Source organism: Podarcis pityusensis, assembly GCF_964106645.2.
Source record: "Podarcis pityusensis genome assembly, chromosome: 12".
NCBI classification, from domain to species: Eukaryota; Metazoa; Chordata; class Lepidosauria; order Squamata; family Lacertidae; genus Podarcis; species Podarcis pityusensis.
In genome coordinates, this window is record NC_138037.1 from 4,694,211 (window position 1) to 4,717,326 (window position 23,116).

Sequence of the window (23,116 nt, forward strand, 5' to 3'; positions counted from 1 at the left end):
TTTTCCTTTTTTTCTTCTCCCCCTAATGCCTCGACAAATGAAACGGATTTGTAAAAATGTTACATGGGGGGAAAAAATGAGGCATTACACTTACTTCTGTAAAACAAGAAAATCCTTAATAAAATATTATAAAAAACAAACAAACCAGTGAATATTGTGAATTTTGTTCCTCGTATGAACCAGCAACTTTGATCTCTTATTTCACACATTTCCCCCCTGATTTTGTTAACCACAGGAAGGGCGGGGGAGGTAAACAGGGCAACCAAAGCTGCATTGCACAATCCCTGGAAATCTTAGTTAGTCTCTCTTCTGGAATTTCCATCGCCCATGAAGACTAGGAACTTGCTCAGAAGTGGCTGTTTTTAAATGAATGCGGAAAATCTCATGAAAGGGCCCGGCTCTGCTTTCCTGGCTTGTGTGTATGTGTGCAACAGATCAATTTAGAAGCTGTCCTGATAAAACCAACACTTGTGGTTTGTTTCCTGGTCTGTACACAACGCAAAAAGCCAACTTCCGTTTTGTTTCTTCCCTGGCACGACAGAACTCGGAATGAGTGGATCAGGAAAACTTCGGTGTTGCAAACACCTGGATCGGTTGTGTTAAGATGAGTTGTGCATGGACAGCGGGACAGGCGGTGAACAGGGAAACAGTGGTACCTTGGTTCTCAAACGCTTTAGTTCTCAAACACCTTGGTTCTCAAACTCCGAAAACCCAAAAGTAAGTGTTCCAGTTTTTTAATGTTTTTCGGAAGCCGAACGTCCGATGCGGCTGTCAGCTATTGTTTCTGGGGCACCTGCACCAATCAGAAGCTGTGCCTTGGTTTTTGAACATTTCGAAAGTCAAATGGAGTTCCCGAACCGATTAACTTTGGTGCTTTTGTTTCTGCTACTTTGCGATTTTGTTTTTGAGGCTTTTTCCGTTAATTTGTTTTTGTGGCTATGTGGAACCCAGTTCCACTACCGACTGACTGATTGTGTGACTGCAGAAATGGACAAAAGCCTCCCATCCAACCAATGACTATCATCTGCGCAGGTAAGAAAAATATATTAATTTTGATCATCTACAATACTGTCTTATTTATTTTATAGTACAGTCCATTGATTATTGCTTTCATTTTATGGATCAATGGTCTCGTTAGACAGCAAAATTCATGTTAAATTGCTGTTTTTAAAAGTCTGGAACAGATTAACCCATTTTGCATTACTTTCCATGGGAAAGCATGCCTTGGTTTTGGAACGGACTTCCGGAACGGATTAAGCTTGAGAACCAAGGTACTGCCATTCTTGAGTGGCTGCGAGAGTGGGGAGAGAGCGAAACTGAAGTATTTACCTTGGAAAAACGAGTTGAACTCCTGAGGCAACACAGCTGGTGCAAACTTGTATTTGCTCTTCTCTTTCATGCTGACGATCTCCCTAGGAGAGGCGAGAAATGCAGAGGGGCGTGAGAAAGGTTTTGCAGACGAAGGAGGCAGCTTTCACACAGGGTGGTACAACACGACACAAGCACAAACGCCGGCGAGAAGCGTTCCTCTAGTTAGGACTCCCTGGTCCTGAATGGGGCAACTGTGCCCCTGAAGGACCAGGTGTGCAGCCTGGGAGTCATTTTGGACTCACAGCTGTCCATGGAGGTGCAGGTTAATTCTGTGTTCAGGGCAGCTGTCTGCCAGCTCCATCTGGTGTGCAGGATGAGACCCTTCCTACCCGCAGACTGTCTCGCCAGAGTGGTGCATGCTCTGGTTATCTCCCGCTTGGACTACTGCAATGCGCTCTACGTGGGGCTACCTTTGAAGGTGACCCGTAAACTACAACTAATCCAGAATACGGCAGCTAGACTGGTGACTGGGAGTGGCCGCCGGGACCACATAACACCAGTCTTGAAAGACCTACACTGGCTCCCAGTACGTTTCCGAGCACTTCAAAGTGTTGGTGCTGACCTTTAAAGCCCTAAACAGCCGCAGCTTAGTATATCTGAAGGAGCCTCATTGTTCACTGAGGTCCAGCGCCAAGGGTCTTCTGGCGGTTCCCTCCCTGCGAGAAGTGAAGCTACAGGGAACCAGGCAGAGGGCCTTCTCGGTGGTGGCACCCGCCCTGTGGAACTCCCTCCCACCAGATGTCAAAGAGAAGAACAACTACCAGACTTTTAGAAGACATCTGAAGGCAGCTCTCTTTAGGGAAGCTTTTAATGTTTAACAGACCACTGTATTTTAATACTTTGTTGGAAGCTGCACAGGGTGGTTGGGGAGACCCAGCCAGATGGGCGGGGTATAAATAATAAATTATTATTATTATTATAGGGGTTGCAGGAGGAGTTAGGAACACGGGAAACTGCTTTATCCAGAATCAGGACGATTGGGCTATTCGAGAGTTCACCGACACTTCCCCATGTCCCCACTGCTTTATCCCAGGAGGGATATCCTCTTTAAGGCTGTGGGATGTGATACCTAAGTAGCAGTCAAGTATAACATTCCTTGTTTTCCTAGAGTGGACATGCAGGGGAATGTTTGGTCCAGCCGGTCAAAAACTTCCTGTTTCCTCCTGGCCTGGAGCATCCTTCCTTTGCATGTGACTAGAGGTGGGCGTGACCTTACCTGCCCAGGTAACAAAAGGGACAAGGCACACAGCACTCTCCCTCTTTTTGACTCCCTTTTGGAGCAGCTTTTGAGGGAGCTGTTAGTTGGAGCTATTTAGGGAAGCTTCTAATGTTTGACTACAGTCATACCTCATGTTACGGACGCTTCAGGTTACGTCTTTTCAGGTTGCGTCCCGTGGCGACCCAAAAGTACCGGAAAGGGTTATTTCCGGGTTTCGCCGCTTGCACGTGCGCAGAAGCGCTAAGTCGCGCAGTGCACCTGCGCAGATACAGCGCTTCAGGTTGCACACTTTTCAGGTTGCGAACGGGCCTCTGGAACGGATCCTGTTCGCAAGCAGAGGTATCACTGTATTGTATTTCAATATTTTGTTGGAAGCTGCCCAGAGTGGCTAGGAAAACCCAGCCAGATGGGTAAAGGACCCCTGACCATTAGGTCCAGTCGTGGCCGACTCTGGGGTTGCAGCGCTCATCTCGTTTGATTGGCCGAGGGAGCCGGCGTACAGCTTCCGGGTCATGTGGCCAGCAGGACTAAGCCGCTTCTGGCGAACCAGAGCAGTGCATGGAAACGCCATTGACCTTCCCGCCGGAGTGGTACCTATTTATCTACTTGCACGTTGACGTGCTTTCGAACTGCTAGATTGGCAGGAGCAGGGACCGAGCAACAGGAGCTCACCCTGTCGTGGGGATTCAAACCGCCGACCTTCTGATTAGCAAGTCCTAGACTCTGTGGTTTAACCCACAGTGCCACCCGCGTCCAGAGTGCCCAGAGTGGCTAGGAAAACCCAGCCAGATGGGTAGGGTATAAATAATAAATTTATTATTATTATTATTATTATTATTATTATTATTATTATTATACCGCACGGGGATCGAACCTGCAACCTTGGCGTTATCGGCGCTGTGCTCTTGCCAACTCAGCTGGGTGAAGGCGAACCAGAGGACGCTGCTGTTTGTGCCCACCCTGTGATTGACCTGTCTCCTTGACAGATCCTTGACACTTGGTTCCCTACCGGCTGGTTTCCTAACTGGAAATGCCATCAGCTGTACCCAGGAGCTCCTGCGTGAAAATGGCTGAGCTGCCACGGACTTCCAGCCCCGTCCCCAGTTGCAACCCCGACTCTCGTCATTCCATGCGTCTGCAATCACCCTGCGCAGGAATGGATTTTGGCAGCCGGCCCAAAAACCTGAGCCCACGAATCGCGGCAGCCGCTCTCCTGCTGCCGGCCGCAAGCAAGCGCTTCATTGATTTCCCAGTAAAATTAAGTGCACTTGATTAATGGAAGGTATAAACAAACCGAAGCTTTTGTTTTAACAGCCCTGCTTGGCATTCCCTGCTTGCCCCAAGGGACACGGGCATTTTCAGATCTCAAGAGCGCCTTCAAATTGTAAACACTGAAATGCCTTTCTCCGGCTTCGTGGCAAGACTCCAGCGAAACGCAAACTGCATTATCAGCCAAGAAGCTCAACCGCCTGGCAGCCTGCTTTGGGAAGCATTTAATTTAATTTTTAATTTGTACACTGCCTTTCTATATCACATGAGGCAGTTTACAAGCCGACGTAACAACAAGGATCACACAACCTTATAACTATCCGATCCAATACAAAAAAAAGTCATAACATAACTTTAAAATAAATAACTTATTTCAAATACAGTGGATGCTCAGGTTGCGAATGTGATCTGTGAAGGATGCGTTTGCAACACGCAGCAGCGCGTCTGCACATGCGCGGGTTGCGATTCGGCGCATCTGCGCATGCGCAAAGCGCAATTTAGCACCCCTGCGCATGCGCGACCGCCGAAACCCGGAAGTAACCCGTTCTGGTACTTCCGGGTTTTGGCGGTCTGCAACCTGAAAAAACGCAACCTGAAGCGTCTGTAACCCGAGGTATGACTGTAAAGTAACCCTCAATAATCCATCAGAATGTAACGGTGCACAATGAAATTAAATATCAGCAAACAATCATTAACAGAAAGTCAATTGCGATAAATAAATACTAAACTAATAGCAATAAAAACAGCAGCGAGTCACAAGGCGTAAAATACCACACGCACAGCGAACCATGTAAGAGGTTCAAACAGAGAAACAAAGGTACTTTAAAAATTGTTGTTTTTTTAAATCCCGGAACTTCTCTTCTCTCGGTTTGGCAGCTGAGCAGCACCAGACTCCCAAGTGATAACCCCAAGGTTGCAGCTATCACCAGATCCTGGTTTAATGTCGGACCTGCCTGCCGGTGGCCAGAGCCTCCGTCCTGACATGCAAGGTCTAAACCCAGAGCTGGGAACTGTTGGCCCTCCAGGTGATGCCGAACTACAACTCCCATCAGCCCTAGCAGGCATGGCTAGTGGTCAGGGATGATGGGAGTTGTAGTTCAGCAGAATCAGCCTGCATAGCTCAGTCGGCTAGAGTGTGGTGCCGGTAACGCAGGGTGGATAAAAATCAATGATTTATTTTTTTAAATGGTTTTTTTTTTAAATTTAAATTGGATTTTTAAAACAAAATGCATTTGGGGGGAAAATCTTTCTAAAGATAGTTTTCTATTTGCGGTAAGTTACATTCTAGTCCAAACGCTATTCATCAGGAAACATGGATTTGTTTTCAGTTTTTCATGTGTGCCAAAACTCAGTCTAAGTTTTTTTTTTTTAAATTGTTTAACCACATCAGTTAACAAACATGGATACATATGCTATAATGTGGTGTGTTTTTTTAGTTAAATAAATTGTTTAAATTGTTATTAAGGCAAGGATTATCTTTCTCCTTCCAATCAAGTACAGCCGAAAAGTTGTCCAAATATAAACAGTTAACTTACTGAACCTCACCATAATTTCATAATTATGTGTCTGTGTATTGCTAATAGTATAACCAAATCAGTAATTTTTGATGTACCTGTAAAAACTACTCTGAAAATTTATTATTCCAAAAATGAAACCTTCATCTAGCTGTAAATATTACGATACCAGCAAGAATGAGTCTTTCTGTAAGAAAATGATTTAAATCAAGTCTTACGGACTAGTGATTTAAATTGTAATTTAAATCGATTTGATGTAAATCAAATCCACTCTGCAATCACGCCAAGGTTGCAGGTTCGATTCGGGTATTCCGGCATTGCAGTGGGTTGGACTAGATGACTCTGGGGTTCCCTTCAAACTCTTACGATTCTATGATCCAGTGGATCCCCACACTGGTTGGCCAATGCACTCACCCGCTCAGCTGCCTCCTCCACGTCTGGTAGGGATCAAACAGGCATTCATAGAGGTGCAACACGTAGAGAGTTACGTTCTCCAGCTGACTCCGGTAACGCAAATTCTGCCCCTGGGCGTTCTTGAGCTGCCAAGGACACAAGCAGCTCCGTTAATCTGCAGATTGCGAGGTCTCCCCCCCCCCCTTCATTTCTTGTTCTCGAGAAAGCTTTTTCTCCAACCCAACAGCTAGCCGAAATACATTCGTGTCATTAAGCGTGCTTTCGAAGATGTGAAAAGAGCCCTGGGCATTCGTTCAATTCATCTGATAACAAGGCCATGAGAGCCACGAGAGGAAAGGAAAAAAGACCGGGCGGGGCGGAGGAAAACGAGCGTGCGACTTGAGGCCTGCTCCAAAAGGAAAACCTCCGTCCGAGAGGTCACCTCGGGGCGTTGTTCTGTGCATTGCAACAATGATCGAAAGGGGATTTGTAAATTAAGCGAGTATATAGAATTGGCAAAATCAACTTCAGTTATAAGGTATCAATCAAATCAAAAGTTAAGAATGGAGTGGAAGTATTTCGATGATGATGTGTCAAAATATTGTTCTAAAAATAACATGTTAATAGGCTTAGAATAAAAAATGTAAGTGAGAAGTGAGGTTACAGGGAACCAGACAGAGGGCCTTCTCGCTAGTGGCGCCCACCCTGTGGAACACCCTCCCTTCAGATGTGAAGGAAATAAGCAGCTATCCTATCTTCAAAAGACATCCGAAGGCAGCCCTGTTCAGGGAAATTTTTAATATTTAATGCTGTATTGTTTTTAACACTCGATTGGGAGCCGCCCAGAGTGGCTGGGGAAACTCAGCCAGATGGGCGGGGTATAAATAATAAATTATTATTATATTATTACTATCATCAAATCCATCATTCTTCCCCTTAAGGACTCTGAGCTAGGTATGTAAATTTCATCACCTAACTTGAACCACTTGCTAACTCCTCGATTCCTAGGAATTTGAAGCATCCAGCCTTGCAAACACAAGGGGCGAGGAATTTGAGCTTACCTTCTTCGAATAAGCAGACAGCAAACTGGTCACCTCGTGGATAAACACCGGGGGCCGGTCAGTTTGGACGTTTTCGAGATTCCTGCAAAGAAGCAATAGGGGAGGGATGAGAAACAGTCAAACAACCACAAAGTCCTTTGTCATCTGCAGCCGCCGGAGACCCAAGCCAGCTAATTTCTCCACATGCATGCTAATGCGCTGCAAAAGAGAGATAATGGTAATATTTATTATGTATGAAGCACCTCACACTAGGCGGTAATGAGAGAGCGAGTAAGTTGGCAAAGAGGAGGAGGGGCGGCTGTCCTGCTAATATTTCAGATGCAGAAATTTGCATATAAATTAAGTCGTGAGCGTGAGTGCACAGCCCATGAATTTACGACAGCCAATTTTCTAGCCCTCAAGATCTAGGAAAATTGGAGGTGCTCTTTTTGCAAACGGCGTCCGGTACTCCGGACAGTCGGTTCTGCCTGTCTCTCGTTCATAGCTGTCAACTTACATATTTGAAAATAAGGGACCAGCAGCCTCAAATATAAGGGATCAGCAGCCAAAATAAGGGATTTTGCTTAGCTTATGAAGAAATCCGCCACTGATGGAGCCAGGCTGCTTTGGCTGCCACTGACTGTGTTTTGCAGGGGGTTGGACTAGATGATCCTAAGGGTCTACAACTCCGACCAAAGAAGAGTGGCAGACAAAACTGATGAACGACGTCGAGATGGCAAAGCTTACAGGCAGAATTAGAAACCAGGAGGAGGACCTCTTTAATAAAGAATGGGGAAAGTTTATAATTTAGTTGAAAAGCTATTGGAAAGAGTTACATACATTGGTAGGATTGACAGAAAACTTGTAGTAAAAATTTGAACTATGGATGGACAAATGATTTATAAAAATAGAGTTATGAAAGGGATGCAGAGGGGGAAATCACTACATTTAGATGCTGCACTGGCTGGAGGGGATGCTAAGCAGCATGTCGGGGCTGCTGTCGTCCTGGTGCGAGGAGTTCCATCGGCCCTTCCCCGTCCGAGAGAGGGGGGGAGGGAGAGAGACCCACGCCGTCCGCGAGCCTGGCGTGAGGCGGTTGCGGCGGCGCTGCGGCCGCTGAAGCACTGCCCTTCTGCGTCCCTCCCCATCCCCTCCTCTTCCTCCTCCCTCAGGCCGCCTCCTCAGCTGCCGCTGCCGCCTCCGGCTTCCCCTGGCAGCGCAGCGGAAGTCTCACAAGAGAGGGGCTGCCTGCCCGCCCACCGCCACCCGTCTCCTCATGACGCGCCCCTGAGGGGGAAAAGGGAGAGAAGGAGACGCGGCAGCTCATGCGTGTGCGCTCTCTTGCGGCGGAGGACCCCGAGCCGCTGCTTCCCTCCCGAGCCAGGCGAGCATGAAACCCGGGAAATTTAAGGGACATCATCAATAAGGGACAGCAGTGGGACACGGCGCTGGGATAAGGGAGTTTCCCGCCAAATAAGGGACGGTTGACAGCTATGCTCTCGTTCCATCACATCCCCTTCCATCAATACAACCCAGAGTCGAAAATACGTAGCACGTTTGCACGATGATAAGGCTGCAAAACAGGCGAGCATTTTTCTCCATGGGATCATGCTGCTGCTCAAAGGAAAATAATGTTTGTGCATGCGTGTTAATATCAAGATCAACACACGACTATGCAGAATTAGGTAAATTAAAAGGAAGGATTCGAAACCTGCGGGATCAGAGATTCTTAGAGGACTGGAGTAAATATATGAACTATTTGAAAAGTAATTGTGATGAACAGATGATGCTAGTAGGTTTGCAGGAAGTTTTGTAAGGTGGATTATTTGAAATGTTACAAGAAAGGCTATGAAAAGAATTATTAGTTAAGGACAATTAAATGCAATGTAGAAATTTAAAAATGCAGAATAAGTGATAAAGAATGGAAAATCATCAGAGGTGCTGACGGAAGTCTAAAATATCGTATAAGATGAGAAGGTATTTTGTATGACTGTTGGAGCTGATATGTTAAAAAACCAATAAAAATGTATATATATATATATAAATCAAGATCAACAAACAAAAGGCAAATGGGTACATGATGCAGTTCTTGGTTCTGTTCCCACCGGCGAGAAAATTACTGCAGCTGCTTTCGCTTAAACCGCTCTCTTCAATACAGTCGGGGAAGGCTGCAAAGCAACTGCTCCCTCCAGCCCAAAACCCCTAAATATATTTAAGCTGAATGCTGAGAAAATACTCAAAATCCCCCAAGGAAACCCCCCAAAATGCCAGCCCGAAAATTCCCCCAAGCCTAACGTTGAAGCACACTCAATTTGCACACAGCTGTTTTTCACACAGGGGAATCCCCGGAGCCTGGGTTCAGTTTTACACAAACTCATAGGCAGCGCAGTCCTCTTTGGGGTTGCCACTCTACCTCTCTTTCAAATCAGAACCAGTGAAGGCGGTGAAGGTCCTGTGTGAGTGCCTGGAGGCGGTTGGAGGATGGATGGCGGCTAACAGATTGAGGTTGAATCCTGACAAGACAGAAGTATTGTTTTTGGGGGACAGGGGGCGGGCGGGTGTGGAGGAGTCCCTGGTCCTGAATGAGGTAACTGTGCCCCTGAAGGACCAGGTGCGCAGCCTGGGAGTCATTTTGGACTCACAGCTGTCCATGGAGGCGCAGGTCAATTCTGTATCCAGGGCAGCTGTCTACCAGCTCCATCTGGTATGCAGGATGAGACCCTCCCTGCCCACGGACTGTCTTGCATGCTCTAGTTATCTCTCGCTTGGACAACTGCAATGCGCTCTACGTGGGGCTACCTTTGAAGGTGACCCAGAAACTACTACTAATCCAGAATGCGGCAGCCAGACTGGTGACTGGGAGTGGCCGCTGGGACCGGGAGTGGCCGCTGGGACCACATAACACCGGTTCTGAGAGACCTACGTTGGCTCCCAGTATGTTTCTGAGCACAATTCAAAGTGTTGGTGCTGACCTTTAAAGCCCTAAACGGCCTCGGTCCTGTATGCCTGAAGGAGCATCTCCACCCCCATCGTTCAGCCCAGACACTGAGATCCAGCGCCGAAAGACTTCTGGCGGTTCCCTCACTGTGAGAAGTGAGGTTACAGGGAACCAGGCAGAGGGCCTTCTCGGTAGTGGCGCCCGCCCTGTGGAACACCCTCCCACCAGATCTCAAAGAGAACAACAACTACCTGACATTCAGGAGACATCTTAAGGCAGCCCTGTTCAGGGAAGTTTTTAATGTGTGGCATTTTAGTGTATTTTTGGTCTCTGTGGAAGCCGCCCAGAGTGGCTGGGGAAACCCAGCCAGATGGGCGAGGTACAAATAATAAATTAATATTGTTGTTGTTGTTGTTGTTGTTGCTGCCACCTTTTCCCTAGCTAGGCTCCTGCGCTTTTCAGTAGGTGAAGTCCCCCCCCCCCCACAAGGGAGAGAAGAAAAGCTTTTTCAAGGCACAAGAGCCCTGTTGAGGAAGAGAACAACCCAAAATCCTATAGCCTGATGCTCACAACCTGCATAGCTCAGTTGGGTAGAGCGTGGTTGCAGGTTCGATACCCACATGGGACAACTTCATATTCCTGCACAGAGTGGATAAAATTCAATTATTTTAAAAAATGAGATTTTTTTATTTAAATTGGATTTATTTGATTTAAATCAGATTTTTAAAAAATTTAAATTTGATTTTTAAAATTAAATGCTTTTGGAGAAAAAATCTTTCTAAAGATCGTTTTCTGTTTAACTTACGTTATAATCCAAAGGAAATAAGGATTTGTTTTAAGTTTTTCATGTGTGCTAAAACTCAGTCTAAGGTGTTTTTTTTAAAAAAAAGTTTAAGCACTTCAGTTAACAAACATGGATACATATGCTATGATGTTATTGTTTTAGTTAAATAAATTGTTTAAATTCTTATTAAGGAAATGATTATTTTTCTCCTTCCAATAAAGTACAGCTGAAAAGTTGTCCGAATATAAACAGTTAGCTTATTAAACCTCACCATAATTTCATAATTATCGGTCTATGTATTTCTAATAGTATAACCACATCAGTAATTTTTGATATAACTGCAAAAACTACTCTGGAAATTTCTTATTCCAAAAATGAAACCTTCCTCAGGTTGTAAATATTAAGATTATACCAGCAAGAATGAGTCTTTCTGTAAAAAAAAAAAAAAAAAGATTTACCGGTAAATCAAGTCTTACTGACTAGTGATTTAAATCAAGTCTTACTGACTAGTGATTTAAATCATGATTTAAATCAATCTGATCGAAATCAAATCCACCCTGTTCCTGCATTGCACGGGGTTGGAATAGATGATCCTTGGGTTTTCCCCAACTTATGATTCTATTATTTTGAATAGCATTGTGGGAGAAGGGGGAATCCTTTCGGTCCTCATATCACGGGCCCTCTCCAAATCATTCCTTTAACTGCTGAACGAGGCAGCCTCTCTTCCCATCTTGTTCATGCATTCCACCGAAAATACTGGATTTTCTATGCCACACACCAATCCGTACAAAAGCCCACACTTACCTTTGCACTCACACAATTTAGCACTTGCAACCCCTCCAACACATCACCCCCCAAAAAAACCCATGTTTTGCAATAACTCCACCGTGGGCTTCAGAACAAACTATGGCAACCGAACAAGATTCATGCACCCATTGTCTTCTCCTTCCTCCTTACTAATAATAATAATTTATTATTTATACCCCACCCCTCTGACTGGGTTTCCCCAGCCACTCTGGGCGGCTTCCAACAGAAAATTAAAATACAATAACCTATTTAAACATTAAAAGCTTCCCTGAACAGGGCTGCCTTCAGATGTCTTCTAAACGTCAGATAGTTGTTTATTTCCTTGACATCTGATGGGAGGGCATTCAACGGGGCGGGTGCCACCACCGAGAAGGCCCTCTGCCTGCTTCCCTGTAACCTCACTTCTCGCAGTGAGGGACCCGCCGGAAGGCCCTCGGAGCTGGACCTCAGTGTCCGGGATGAGCGATGGGGGTGGAGACACTCCTTCGGACTGAGGCCGTTACCTTCCCAAAAAGTGTGATTAAATCTCAGTTTAGTGTATTTGATCACCGAAGAATTGATGCTTTTGAATTATGGTGCTGGAGGAGACTCTTGAGAGTCCCATGGACTGCAAGAAGATCAAACCTCTCCATTCTGAAGGAAATCAGCCCACGGTGCTCACTGGAAGGACAGATCCTGAGGCTGAGGCTCCAAGACTTTGGCCACCTCATGAGAAGAGAAGACTCCCTGGAAAAGACCCTGATGTTGGGAAAGATGGAGGGCAGAAGGAGAAGGGGACGACAGAGGAAGAGATGGTTGGACAGTGTTCTCGAAGCCACCAGCATGAGTTTGACCAAACTGCGGGAGGCAGTGGAAGACAGGAGTGCCTGGCATGCTCTGGTCCATGGGGTCACGAAGAGGCAGACACGACTAAACAACAACAACAACAACAACAACAAGAGCAGGCTCGATAAGCGGATGCAGGTTTAGAATATTTTCTCATGCGCACAGAAGAAAACATCTCCCTCGGCCTGGTCCACACACAAAAATGTCACCAAAGAAAACAGGCTGACTACGCCTTGCCCCTAAAGCGGTGGCTGGGTAGGGGGTCTGGATGGGCACAACCGGTTAGCCATTATTCCGCACAGGCAAATCTCCACTCCTGACACATGTCCAAGTTGCCTGTTCTGGGCACAATTCCAGAGAGTGCCAGTCGCCCAGGGCGGCTCAACAAAGAGGCTCGTTTCTGTGAGGATGCTGCAAAGGTCCAGAAGGGGCAGGTGTGCAAAAAACAAACAACCCCCCCACCTTTCTCCAAGTCCACCGCAGGCCTACTTCAAAGGCATTCTTGGCCCCACTATTAATAAAGGCACTTCCAGCCAAGACCCCTCTCCTGGGGAATTTCATTTCAGGACTCTGCCAGCCCCCCGGGAGTTTTTTGTAACTCTGCGAGAAGAGCAATTATCTGCCGGTCCTTATCTCTGGCTCGCAGACCTCACAGGAAGACGAACATGGCTTTGCATCACACCAGACCCAGAATAGCCCAGGGTTTTTTTTTGTGTGTGTGTGTTTTTAAGAGGGGGGAGCTAGGGAAGCAGAGAAGCAGATCTTCGGCAGCAACAGAGAGGCTGGAGGTGGGCTGGGACTCAGGCCAGGAGGGAGGAAGGAAAGGGAGTTTTGATAGCAGAGCGACAGCTGGTTATTGGCACGGCGAAGGACAGCCCAAGCTCTGAGCTGCTGGAAACCAAAGGGGGCGAGGGGCCAGAAAAGGCCGTTTCGGGGCAGGACGGCTTGGTTGGACAAATGAGTTTTATGCTGTCTCTTCCTCCGAGGCATAAGGAGGGCGCAGAATGCAGTGCCCTTTGGACGAGAGAGTAGTAGTAGTAATAATAATAATAATAATAATAATAATAATAATAATAATATATTATTTATACCCCACCCATCTGGCTGGGTTTCCCTAGCCACTCTGGGCGGCTTCCAACAGAATATTAAAATACAATAGCATCAAGATAAATTATAATAATATTATAATAATTATTATTTATACCCTGCCCACATGGCTGGGCTTCCCCAGCCACTCTGGGCGGCTTCCAACAAAAGATTAAAATACAATAGTCTGTTAAACATTAAAAGCTTCCCTAAACAGGGCTGCCTTCAGATGTCTTCTAAAAGTCTGGTAGTTGTTTTTCTCTTTGACATCTGGTGGGAGGACGTTCCACAGGGCGGGTGGAACTACCACTACCTCCAACCCCATCGTCCAGCCCAGACACTGAGGTCCAGCTCTGAGGGCCTTCTGGAGAAACGGCCAAAGTTAGGACCATGTGTATGCTATGAATCTGTAGAAGCATAAGAACGGCAGCATATCGAGCACCGAAACCCACCTCCTGAGAAGCACAGCTGCATTTCTAAGCCAAAGGGCTGCAAGGGTTGCGCTTAGAAGTGTGGGGTTCGTGGTATGCAAAATGTGAGAAACCTAAGAGGCTGGGCACATGACATTCCTGATAGCAGGGGCCCAGATGCTCCCTTCTTGATGTACATGTGAATAATTCAGTCTGCATACATGCATCTTAATAATAAATAATAATAATAGCTTCAAAGCCCTAAATGGCCTTGGCCCAGTATACTCAAAGGAGCGTCTCCACCTCTATTGTTCAGCCCGGACACTGAGGTCAAGCTCCGAGGGCCTTCTGGCGGTTCCCTCCCTGTGAGAAGCCAAGTTACAGGGATCCAGGCAGAGGGCCTTCTTGGTGGTGGCGCCCGCCCTGTGGAACGCCCTACCATCACGATGTTAAGGTGATAAACAACTATCTGGCTTTTAGAAGACATCTGCAGGCAGGCTTCTATTGGGAAGTTTTTAATGTTTGATGTTTCATTTTGCTTTTAATATTCTGTTGGGAGCCATCCAGAATGGCTGGGGAAACCCAGCCAGATGGGTGGAGTATAAATAATATATTGTTGTTGTTATTGTTATTGTTATTGCTGTTAGCTTCCCGAAATGGGTCTGCCTTTGGATGTCTATGAAAAGTCAGAAGATAACAAATGACATTCTTGTGACCAAGAGAAAAGTATTCTTATATGCAACTGCTGCTGCCAGAATACTTAGAGCAAAAAAAATTGGAAAGGGGAAAAATCCCATCTGTTCGAGAGTGGCAAGTCAGATTTTGTGAATATATAGTTTCGGCTAGACTCACGGCAGCGATAAGAGGACAAACAGATCAAAAATTAATTGAAGTATGGGATTGTGTAAAGGAGTATATGAAAAAACATTGTTCTGGGACAAATATAGTGATATGCCATGAATAAAGTTTGCAGGGTAGAAATATTGAGGAAGTGGATGGAAGTGGAATAAAAACAGTGTAATATTAATAACACAATGAATAAAAGAAGATTAAGGGAAAGAGGTCAAACATGGGTGGAGGGTAGTCTATGTTTTTTTGGTGCGTCCTTTTTATTTTATTTCATTTTTTCTTTTGTGTAATTTGTTATTTTTCCTTTTTTGCTTGTGATATTGTTTGGTTTTGTTAAAGGTAAAGGTAAAGGTAAAGGGACTCTTGACCATTAGGTGCAGTTGTGGCCGACTCTGGGGTTGTGGCGCTCATCTCGCTTTATTGGCTGAGGGAGCCGGCGTACAGCTTCCGGGTCGTGTGGCCAGCATGACTAAGCCGCTTCTGGCAAACCAGAGCAGCGCACGGAAACGCCGTTTACCTTCCTGCTGGAGCGGTACCTATTTATCTACTTGCACTTTGACGTGCTTTCGAACTGCTAGGTTGGCAGGAGCAGGGACCGAGCAACGGGAGCTCACCCCGTCGCGGGGATTCGAACCGCCGACCTTCTGATCGGCAAGTCCTAGGCTCTGTGGTTTAACCCACAGCACCACCTGTGTCCCTAGGGATGCAGGTAGACTGCCTCTAAATGGGAGGTTCCATCAATTTGTGTGTTAAAGCAACAGTGCCGTATTTACCTATAAGCTAAGGGCTTATAAGCTAAGGGCTTAGGGCCGCATCTCTCTGCAATTCAATAAAGTATTTTTAAAAAATGAAATAAAATAAAAGTCAGAAGATGAGAAGCAGCGCTAACCAGAGTCCAAAAACGAGGAGGAATAACAACCCGTACCTGCAAATGATGATGAAGAACTTGATCAGCAAGAGGGCTTGGTTGAGACCTGCCTCAGCCACCTCCTGGCGGGAAATCTGGTTCACACAAGACGTCAGCTGCTGGGTCAGGGTCTGCAGGACGTCACAGGGGAGCAGTGGGATCTCAGAGACAGAGTCCTCCGGCCTGCAAGAAAAGGGCATAAAAAATAAGTTTGCAAACTATCCTCTGTGGAGATCAGCCCTCGAGAACATTGCTCCCTTCCGAAGTTACCCTGGTGGGTAAAACTGGCTTGGCCCATGACACCATGGGCTCTCTCTGCCAAATCTGCTCCAGAGGAATGTTGTGATGCTATAAGGAGAAAAGGCTACACTCCCTGGCAGAAGGAGGTACAGAAATGGGATTAACAGGCAAGTCTTCCTCCAAGGCATCTGGGCAGTTGAAAAAGAGATGTTCCTATTCCTGTTCCTGTTCCTGTTCCTGTTATCATTATCATTATCATCACCATCACCACACAGCAGTCACAAAATTAAAAGACGTCTGCTTCTAGGGAGAAAAGCAATGACAAACCTAGACAGCATCTTAAAAAGCAGAGACACCACCTTGCCAACAAAGGTCCGTATAGTAAAAGCTCTGGTTTTCCCAGTAGTGATGTATGGAAGTGAGAGCTGGACCATAAAGAAGGCTGATCGCCGAAGAATGGATGCTTTTGAATTATGGTGCTGGAGGAGACTGTAGAATCATAGAATCATAGAGTTGGAAGAGACCACAAGGGCCATCGAGTCCAACCCCCTGCCAAGCAGGAAACACCATCAGAGCACCCCTGACATATGGTTGTCAAGCCTCTGCTTAAAGACCTCCAAAGAAGGAGACTCCACCACACTCCTTGGCAGCAAATCCCACTGTCGAACAGCTCTTACTGTCAGGAAGTTCTTCCTAATGTTGAGGTAGAATCTTCTTTCTTGTAGTTTGGATCCATTGCTCCGTGTCCGCTTCTCTGGATCAGCAGAAAACAACCTTTCTCCCTCCTCTATGTGACATCCTTTTATATATTTGAACATGGCTATCATATCACCCCTTAACCTCCTCTTCTCCAGGCTAAACATGCCCAGCTCCCTTAGCCGTTCCTCATAAGGCATCGTTTCCAGGCCTTGAGAGTCCCATGGACTGTAAGAAGATCAAACCTCTCCATTCTGAAGGAAATCAGCCCTGAGTGCTCACTGGGAGGACAGATCCTGAAGCTGAGGCTCCAAGACTTTGGCCACCTCATGAGAAGAGAAGACTTCCTGGAAAAGACCCTGATGTTGGGAAAGATGGAGGGCACAAGGAGAAGGGGACGACAGAGGACGAGATGGTGGGACAGTGTTCAGGAAGCTACTAACATGAGTTTGAGCAAACTGTGGGAGGCAGTGGAAGACAGGAGTGCCTGGCATGCTCTGGTCTGGGGGGTCACGAAGAGGCGGACACGACTAAACAACAACAAAATGATAATATACCACACTTCATCCATAGATGTCACGACAGTTTAAAACACAAACTTACAGCACAAAAGACACAAAATGCATAACAAAAACAAGAACAAAAACAAAGCAAATAAAACCCCCAATTCCACATCACATTTTAAAAGGGCAAACTATGATGGACTATGCTGAAATGGCAAAACTGACTGGAAAATCAAGAGGAAGACAAAAGCTTTACAAAAGAATGGGGGAAATTTATAGGCTATTTAAGAGACCACTGTAAGCAGATGGAAACGCTGGCAGGATTTTGCTTTTGCTTGTAGTGCTACAAATTGCCATGGAAAATATGGATTCATATAATAGAGTATGGAAGAAGGTGCAGTTTTAAATGTTTAAAATGGGACTCCAGGGAGTGGGGTGGGGGTGGGGGAAGTCCTGTGATTCGGAGGAATCTCTGTACAGTGGTACCTTGGTTTACATATGCTTCAGGTTACATACGCTTCAGGTTACAGACTCCGCTAACCCAGAAATATTGCCTCAGGTTAAGAACTTTGCTTCAGGATAAGAACAGAAATCGGGCTCCCGCGGCGCAGCAGCAGCAGGAGGCCCCATTAGCTCAAGTGGTGCTTCAGGTTAAGAACAGTTTCAGGTTAAGAACGGACCTCCGGAACGAATTAAGTACTTAACCCGAGGTACCACTGCATATGGGTATGTATTTGAATTTTTTAAAATATCAACTTTGTAAAAATGATTTCAAACAAAAATAAAAATAAAAGGGCATTGGAAGTCAACCAGTCCAAGGCCCGGAATGTTTTAAATTTGTTGTTAGCCGCCCTGAGCCTGGTTTGGAAGGGTGGGGTATAAATAAATAAATAAATAAATAAATAAATAAATAAAAATAGTTGTTGTTGTTGTTGTTGCCTAAAGGTGAACCTCCTTGGGGAGAGCACCCCATAAACAGGACAGCGGCAAGGAAGTCTTTTTCATCCAGACCGCTTCATTCCTTTCAGGAGCCGCTAAACCAAATGTGAGTCAAACGATGGATGAGAACGGTACCCATCGTACGGTCGGCAGAAAAGTCAAAGGGGCTTCAAGGTAGCGGTTTAACGGTCAACCCCTCTTCCTGGGGAACTCTGGGAATTGTAGTTCTGTGAGGGAGATAAGGCTCTCTCCCAGAAACACCCAGCACCTTCAACAAACTACAGTTCCCAGGGTGCTTTGGGGGGAAGACATGCCTGTTAAAGTGGCGAAGGAAATGTAAAGAAAAAGAAGGTACCTTTTTCATATGTGGTGGACCTGCCCCAAACTGAAAGACCTCTGGGAGAAGATTTATAATGAACTGAAAAAAATGTTGAAATATACATTTACTAAGAAACCAGAAGCCTTTCTTCTTGGAATAAAAGGTTTGGAATTGCCCAAGAAAGATGTTAAATTATTTTTGCATGCCACAACTGCAGCAAGAATTTTGTTAGTGACGAATTGGAAAATACAGGAAGTACCAACAGTGGAAGATTGGCAGATGAAGATGATGGATTTTTCAGAGCTGGCTGCCCTGACTGGAAGAGTCCGCGACCAGAAGGAGGAGGAGTACCAGGAAGAATGGATGAAATTTAAAGATTATTTAGCTAAATATGTTAACAAAATTGGAAAAGCTTGCAAATAATAGATAGGCTTAGGATTCAGATATGTAAAGATAAGATTTATGATGTTGAAAGTCAAATTAGAAAGAATGAAAGATGTTAAGTGATCAAGTTAATTTTTTGAGAAATTCGATTTTGGAAAACTGTTAAAATGATATATAATGAAATTCAACCAAGGGGATTCGAGGAAGTCACTTAATAATGTTACCAAGATTTAAATAGGATGTCTGTTTGTTTGTTTGTCTGTTTGTTTTGTTTTGAATTTTTGAAAATCAATTAAAAAAAATGGGGGGGGGGGAGTGGCGAAGGTAAAAAGGCAAAAGACCACAAGTGCGGTGAAGATACCAGTGCCAAAATAAGATTCAACTGCCTATCCCCTCGGCCCTACAGATGTTTTTGGCCTACAACTCCCATGATCCCTAGCTAGCAGGACCAGTGGTCAGGGATGATGGGAATTGTAGTCTCAAAACATCTGGAGGGCCGAGGTTGAGGAAGCCTATCCGGTCAGCTTTTCCTACACAGAAGAAGGGAAGGGTCTAACTTTTCCCTTCGCCTCAGGCAGTAAAATAAAGGCTGAACCCTATTTTGGGGCAATCACATCCCCAACGGCACAGGCTGATAATGAACCAAAGGGGACAATTTTTTTGCGAAAACGCTCAAGCGATGCTTTAAATATCTCCGGCAGCTGAGAGTGCATGGCGGCGCTCGTCTTTTGAGTGGTCGCCAGATAAACAGCACCAGACTCCCCATGGGGAGAAGACAGGCCTCTGGCGAATTGAGAGGAAGAGATCAAGAACGGATCTAATGGTCAAGAAGGCGATTTTTGCCCCCGAAGCTTCATGGCCAAGCGGGTATTCGAACTCAGCTCTCCCACGTTCCTGTCTGACACTCAAGCGGATTTACGTATAAGCTAATCAAGCTATAGCTTAGGGTCCAACTCTCTTGGGGGGGGGGGGCAAAAAAATTTAAAGGGGAAAAAAACCCTGGATGTACATTTCCAAAATATAAGATAAAAACAAATAAAATAACTTACACACAGCAATCCTATGATGTAAATCATGGGCCCCGCCTGCTAGCCTGCTCCCTAAAATATCACTGGTTTGCTCATTTCTATATATAGGGTGCCTACATTCTGCATGGACTGGTTGCACTGCAACACGTGCAAACAGCTTTAGATACCTATGAGGTCCATAAATTACCATACAACATATATTCAACACAAGAAACAGCGACAATTTGTTGTTGACAAAGGACAGCTGGACATAGAAAGGGCCCCATTACCTTCAGTATATCACTGGTTTGCCCCTTTCTATATATAGGGTGCCTATATTCTGCATAGGGACGCAGGTGGCGCTGTGGTCTAAACCACAGAGTCTTTTTTTTTTTTTTTTTAAATAATATTTATTAAAATTTTCAAAAAAAAGAAAATACAGAAAGCAAGAATTTACATATTTTCATATATCCTTATTTTCATATATCCGCTTTCTGGGACTCCCCCCTTCCCCCACCCCTACCATATTCCTTTTTCATATTGTTGGCTCCACAAGCTCTCAGTTCTAATTAAAAACTTAATTTGTTAAACCATTATTCGAATTTAAAATTTCTGCACTCCACATCAATACCCTTAATAAAACACAAAAAATTTCTTTCCCAAGGCCCACCCCATTTTCATTCCACAATTTCCCTTTTTTTAATAATAAAAACTCCCCACATAATAAAAGTATCAGAAATAAGAAATAAAGAGTATAATAGATAAGACAAAGCTAGTTCAAAAAAAGAAGTTAACAAGCCTTTGGATTATAGTTCTCCCCCCCTGTCCCCGGTTTAATTTCCCCCTGACCACCAAACCATGTTATCCGCCTGGGATTCTTACAATCCATAAATCACCTATTTCCCCCGACTCCTTGCTGGTTTTTTCTTTTCTTTTTTTTTTTTTTTCCCCCTTTCATAAACATTTTTAGAACACTTAACTTCAGATCTGTAATAAAACTCCCCCCATTGTTCTTTCCAAATTGTAGTCCAGTTTCCTCTTGTTCCGCTGCTGAAACGTTCTAATTCAGAAGCTTAGTAAGTCTGCAGGGATTATTATTATTCAGGAACAAAAACTTGCGTTCAGTCCCTTCCTTTCTTCAATAGAAAATTCTATTGTCTCCTTTAGCTGAACACCCTGTAGACAAAATATTGTTTCCGTTTCGCAGCTTTCCCAGAAGATAACCAGTCCTGTAAAATTCCAATGGTGTTTTTTTCACTTACGACCATCTTTGTAATGTCCCGAAACTCCTCTAGGGGGATTGTTATAACTTTGTCTTCTCTAGTCCAAAAGTCCGATTGTTATCCATATTTTCGCCATTTTGTATCCAAGTTTTAACAAATTGTAGCAAATTGTAACAAATTTAGCCAGCAAAGTTCTCATAATAAAATCCTCTCTGCTTTCCGACTTTGACAGCTACTTTGACAGCTGTCAAAATCTCCGACTCTTTTCACCAGGCTCTCTCTTCAATCACCCCGGTTCCCAGGGGGGGGGGGGGTTACGTTTCTTCTCCCTCAGTTCATCCTCCAGCACAGTTCTTATAATTCCCCATCGTGAAATTCTTAGTTTTTATCAACAATACAAATCTTTTTGGACCTTGGTTGCCCCGTCCTTGTCTTGAAGGGTTTACAATAGGGGGGGGGACTGACTTCCTTTTTGGATCCCCCCCCCGCTCGTATCCAATTCAAAAAGAAATTCTTTTTTTCCTCCTTTTAAACCCAGTTTCCAAATTACTCACGGGTTGTTGTCTAAAAGTCCGAATTTTCAATAGAAGAAGTCAGCGCTCTCCGCCGGATGGCATGCGGCTGCGCTCGGCAGGGATAGCAGAGGACTCAAAGCACCACGCTTCTCCCCGGCACCCGATCCTTAGCCTTTAAAAAGGCTCCTTCACGAGTCGGGAGGGCGCTAGCGGTGCCAGCCGAGTCTCCATGTCCACGACCCTCGTGGCCGTGGTTTTTAAGGGTCCCCGCATCGCCGGTGCGGTAGGACCCAGCCCCTGCCGAGCAGACTCCCTCCGGAGCTCGGAGGGAGTCCGCCATTCGGCGATGGCGCCAACCCGGAAGTCCCTAAACCACAGAGTCTAGGGTTTGCAGATTGGAAGGTCAGCAGTTCGAATCCGCACGACAGGGTGAGCTCCCGTTGCTCGGTTCCTGCTCCTGCCAACCTAGCAGTTCAAAAGCACGCCAGTGCAAGTAGATAAATAGGTACCGCTACGGCGGGAAGGTCAACGGCATTTCCGTGCGCTGCTCTGGTTCACCAGAAGCGGCTTAGTCATGCTGGCCACATGACCCGGAAGCTGTACGCCGGCTCCCTCGGCCAATAAAGCGAGATGAGCGCCGCAACCCCAGAGTCGGTCACGATTGGACCTAATGGTCAGAGGTCCCTTTACCTTCTGCATGGACTGGTTGCATGGCAACATGTCCAAATGGATTTCGATACCTGTGAGGTCCATAAATTACCATATAGCATATATTCTACCCAAAAAACAGCGACAATTTGTTGTTGACAAAGGACAGCTGGACATAGAAAGGGCCCCATTACCTTCAGTAGCTCAGGGCCTCATCAAACCTAAATCTGGCCCTGGGCAGATGGGGCTCATCCTGAGAACGGAGAAGGAAATCTCTGACCCTAAACTCCCACTGCCTTGCAGGATATCTTTGGGAGAAGAAAAGCCTCAGGTGCGAATCCTACTCAGATCTGGAGCGCAGTCCCAAAAGTGGCTGAGTTTTCAAGTTCCAGTCGAGCTAGAAAGCTTATTTTAGTGCCTGGTTTTGCCCGATTTCAGATCTGTGACACAGACCCTGTTGAAGACACACTCTGAGGAAATGTGGGAGCGTTTCTCAAGCTACGAGATCTTGGCTTTTCAGGGGCGTGAGGAGCGGGACCATAAACCGTTTTGGGGACAGAAATTGTGCATCACATAAACAGAGCAGGAAGAGCTTAAATTCACCGATCCAAGCCCCCTAGCCGTCCACCAATACTTTGCAGATGAAGCAACCCCCCCCCCAAAAAAAACAGCTCACATTTTTCTGCAAAGAAAAGATGAGATGCACAGGTGGAAAAGGTGCTTGCAGGATATATAGCCAAATAATAAGATCAGATAAGTCAATACAGTGGAGCCTTGGTTCTTAAACTCTGAAAACTCGGAAGTAAGTGTTCTGGTTCTCGAACGTTTTTCGGAAGCCGAACATCCGACGCGGCTGTCGACCATTGTTTCCCAGGCACCTGCACCAATCAGAAGCCACACCTTGGTTTTCGAACATTTCGGAAGTCAAACGGACTTCTGGAACTGATTAAGTTTGGCACTTCTGTTTTTGCTCTTTACTTTGTGTTTTTGTTTTTGAGGCTTTTTCAATTAATTTGTTTTTGTGACTGTGTGGAACCCAGTTCCGCTACCGACTGATTGATTGTGTGACTGCGGAAATGGATAAAAGACCCCCATCCAAACAAGGACTATCATCAGTGCAGGTAAGAATTTTTTTTTTTTAAATTTTTATCATCTACAATACTGTCTTATTTGTTTTATAGTACAGTGCATTGCTTATTGCTTTCGTTTTATGGATCAATGGCTCGTTAG

At 45.4% G+C, this 23,116-nt stretch overlaps 1 protein-coding gene across 5 annotated transcripts in view; it reads right to left on the bottom strand.

Annotated features, from left to right (window-relative positions):
• Positions 1-23,116, bottom strand: part of NBEAL2 (neurobeachin like 2) — a 219,488-nt gene that overhangs the window by 114,280 nt on the left and 82,092 nt on the right. For all 5 annotated transcript variants that reach the window (XM_080973935.1, XM_080973933.1, XM_080973931.1 and 2 more), the window contains exons 3-6: positions 15,431-15,595; positions 6,828-6,909; positions 5,788-5,912; positions 1,330-1,412 (exon numbers count right to left, since the gene is read on the bottom strand). In XM_080973935.1, coding sequence (XP_080830061.1) covers positions 1,330-1,412; positions 5,788-5,912; positions 6,828-6,909; positions 15,431-15,595 — 455 coding nt within the window. The remainder of the gene's footprint in view (positions 1-1,329; positions 1,413-5,787; positions 5,913-6,827; positions 6,910-15,430; positions 15,596-23,116) is intronic.